Below are 3,036 nucleotides of genomic sequence, written 5' to 3' on the forward strand. Positions count from 1 at the left end.
AGCAACGATTTCCGGCAAGAACGCAAATCAGGCGGATATGCGCGTTCTTTGTTTGGGGATCGTATGTGGACTGTGGAGCAAGTCCGTTCTGAACTAGGGCAACACCGGCCGACGGCAAAAGCTTTTATACTGCGTCGATCGCCTCGGATTATTGCCGACCCCGACGTCGATTGGGTCGAACTCGGCTTCGGATAATGTGTCTCGGAATCGGCTACGGATTCGGGGGAGTACCATCCGACGGATATGGCCAACTTACATTCAGTCTTGGTCTTGTCCACCAGTTGACGTCCAGATTTGGCTGCCTGCTGAAGCACTGTTGTTTTTCTTCTTCCAAACCCGCCAGCTCACCAACATTACCATTGGATCAGAGCCTCAGCCTCTTCGCTTATGTTTGCTCACTGTTTTATGCTTGTAGATCGACCATTCCTGAACATTAATCTCACTTGCAAGCATAGCATTACTGAGCCCACACCATGAGAGGATGGCAAACAAGATTTGTTTGCTGAAAACACACACTATAAGTAAGGTGTCTTATGTGGCTTGCAGTTCAGAAAAGGCTATGGGATACAGATCAATGTGTCAGCAGAGTTCATGTTGATAGCATAACATATCCTCTATGTCAGCAGCTCATGTGATGCTTATAACTCAATGTACTACACAGTGCAACCTATGAATGAACTAATCACGCATTGATTTACTAAATGAGTAGAAATCAGACAGGTTCGGATTTGAAAATGAGAACTAATTGCACATGACATTGGCACACAAGTTTTTTTCATCATAGTTACAAGTTCTCCGCATAGGATACAACTAAAAAAACACCAAAAGTCCATAGGGACATCGCATACTATTGAGTATTGAGGATAAGAGTAAGACTACATTTAGAACCACTAGAACTAGTATTTGATAGCTGTTGGAGGAAGAAAATATATCTTTTACGAACAAGTGCGGCGAGAGTTAACTCATTGAAATGGGTCAAGTTTGAAGAAGAAGTGGAAAGAAAAAGAATGTCTAGAGTAACGAAAAATTTGCTACCCCTAGCATCTTGTGTCTATGCCAGTATTTATATTGGCTTTCAAAACGTAAGTGTACAAATATATTCCTACAGTAGTAGAGATATAAATTATCACCATACAACCAGGATCTAGGACCAGCTTAATAAAATGGCTCGGGCCCGAGTGAACCTTCAACTTCACTCTAATGATATCATCTAATCGTGATAATAACAGTGACGTCAAGTGGTTGCAATGCCTGGTCGGTCGTCGACAGCGGCGCTGGCCCTGTCCAGTGTGTCAGAATCGGCCATCGATCAGAATGGAATTAAATACCGATCACTTCGTGGCAGGCAGATGGCAGTCAGTGGGTCTCTTTCTTGCTGATCTTTCTAGAGGGGGCAGTCGCTTCCACAAGGCTATGGGAGTTAGCAGCCTTCGAAGAGAGTCCAGAGCACGGGGCTCTGGAGGAGCTTTGAAATCGGTGGTCCTTGGATCTAGGCGGGCGGAACCTAGGGTGTCAGGGTTCTTAATGGCGACCCCTAACAATAGCTTAGCCACTAATTGATTCTAGATGTTGGTAATTGTCATTACTGAATCTGCCAGTTCATGACCTTAATTTGCTTCTTCTTCAATATCAATGGACAGTTAACGTGTACATCGATTGGATGTTTGGTTTGAGTAATGGAATAGGCTGATCAATCATCACCTGCCTCCTCGTAAGCGCATGTCTAGTACTAATACCAGGAATTGGATCATTCCACCAAAATCCTCATAAGCACGTGACCAACTCGTCTTGGATGGAGTCGTCTTCAAACCAATCAGCCCACAACTCCTTCAAAAGCACAGGGCAGCTTTTTGCCACATGCTCAAATAAGCCATCATCGGTTGCCATGACCGCTTCCAGTGCAGGAGGATATTTAAGGAACTCGATGCAAGCCTCCCTGAGCATCTGGCAGCGGCGTTGTACAGCCAACCTCAACATTTTTGCAGCCGTGTTCTCGTTTATATCTCTGCTCAGTTTCTCCTCACAAATCAGCTTCAGCCTCTGCATGTCGTATCTGTCCGCCGCTACCAGCAAATGCTCAGCCATCATAGACTCTTCTTGCCCCGCCATATCCGGTAATGAATCGGTGTATATGAAATGTAGCAGGGTCTTGAACACCTGAGCCTCCATATTATCAATCCGCAGGAAAAGCCCTGTGGCAGTGCCCTCTCTTGTCGCGTCAAAGAGCTCGCCCTTGAAGACTGGCGACCGAGCTGCAAGAACACACCTGTGCGCGCTGAACGTCTCACCGGCGACTTGGAACGTGACATCGGCGCCTTCTTTGTCCACGAGGAGGTCGCCGAGATGACGTTGCAGGTCAGACGGCGGCGTTGCTCTGTTCTCCGTGCGGAATGTGTTAGAAACGGAGACATCACAACTGATTGTGAAGCGGTCGGCCACGAGATGCTCCGACGCCTCCAGAAACTCCTTCTTGATGAAAGCGTCGCAACCGTCCCGGTCGCCAACCGCAGAGTACTCTCTTTCGTCTGTGCATACGGAGTGACCTGGCACCGGTTTCCCCGCCTGATCGAGCAAAGTAAACCTGGCTTGTGCCTTGACAGGCTTGGCGACTCTGTCGTCGAGAGCGATGAAGATTGATATGTAGTCGGCGCAGGAGGAACGAGCGCCATTGGGGAAGTACCAGATGCACCAGAAGCAATCGCCGACGGTGAAAAAAGGAAACTTGACGCACTGGCCATTGGGGAGCTCCTTTCTCAGCGAGTAGCGATCGACGTGGAGCAGGTGCCTCGTCGCCGCGCCGCCGACGATGGCAGAGGCGGAATCGAACGTCGGCATGCCGATGGCGGCGAGGATTTTGACAAGATTCGGCGATGCAGATCAGCAACGATTCCCGGCAACAACGCAAACCAGGTGGACACGCGCGTTCTTTGTTCGGGGATCGTATGTGGAGCAAGTCTGTTCTAAGCTAGGGCAACACGGGCAGACGGCAAAAGCCTTTATACGGCGTCGATCCGCTCGGGTTATTGCCAACCCCGA

The 3,036-nt window shown here is 48.7% G+C and overlaps 1 protein-coding gene across 1 annotated transcript; it reads right to left on the reverse strand.

Annotated features, from left to right (window-relative positions):
• Positions 1–1,764: 1,764 nt before the first annotated feature.
• LOC133904063 (BTB/POZ and MATH domain-containing protein 1-like) lies at positions 1,765–2,835 on the reverse strand. Its single transcript, XM_062345537.1, has one exon. It carries the CDS (start codon positions 2,833–2,835, stop codon positions 1,765–1,767), a length of 1,071 nt encoding a protein of 356 aa, XP_062201521.1.
• Between the last annotated feature and the right edge of the window lie 201 nt (positions 2,836–3,036).

This window comes from Phragmites australis, chromosome 21 (genome assembly GCF_958298935.1).
Source record: "Phragmites australis chromosome 21, lpPhrAust1.1, whole genome shotgun sequence".
Classification (NCBI taxonomy): domain Eukaryota; kingdom Viridiplantae; phylum Streptophyta; class Magnoliopsida; order Poales; family Poaceae; genus Phragmites; species Phragmites australis.

Coding starts and splice junctions, on each gene's coding strand:
- LOC133904063 (XM_062345537.1), bottom strand. CDS start 2,835: ATGCCGACGTTCGATTCCGCCTCTGCCATCGTCGGCGGCGCGGCGACG.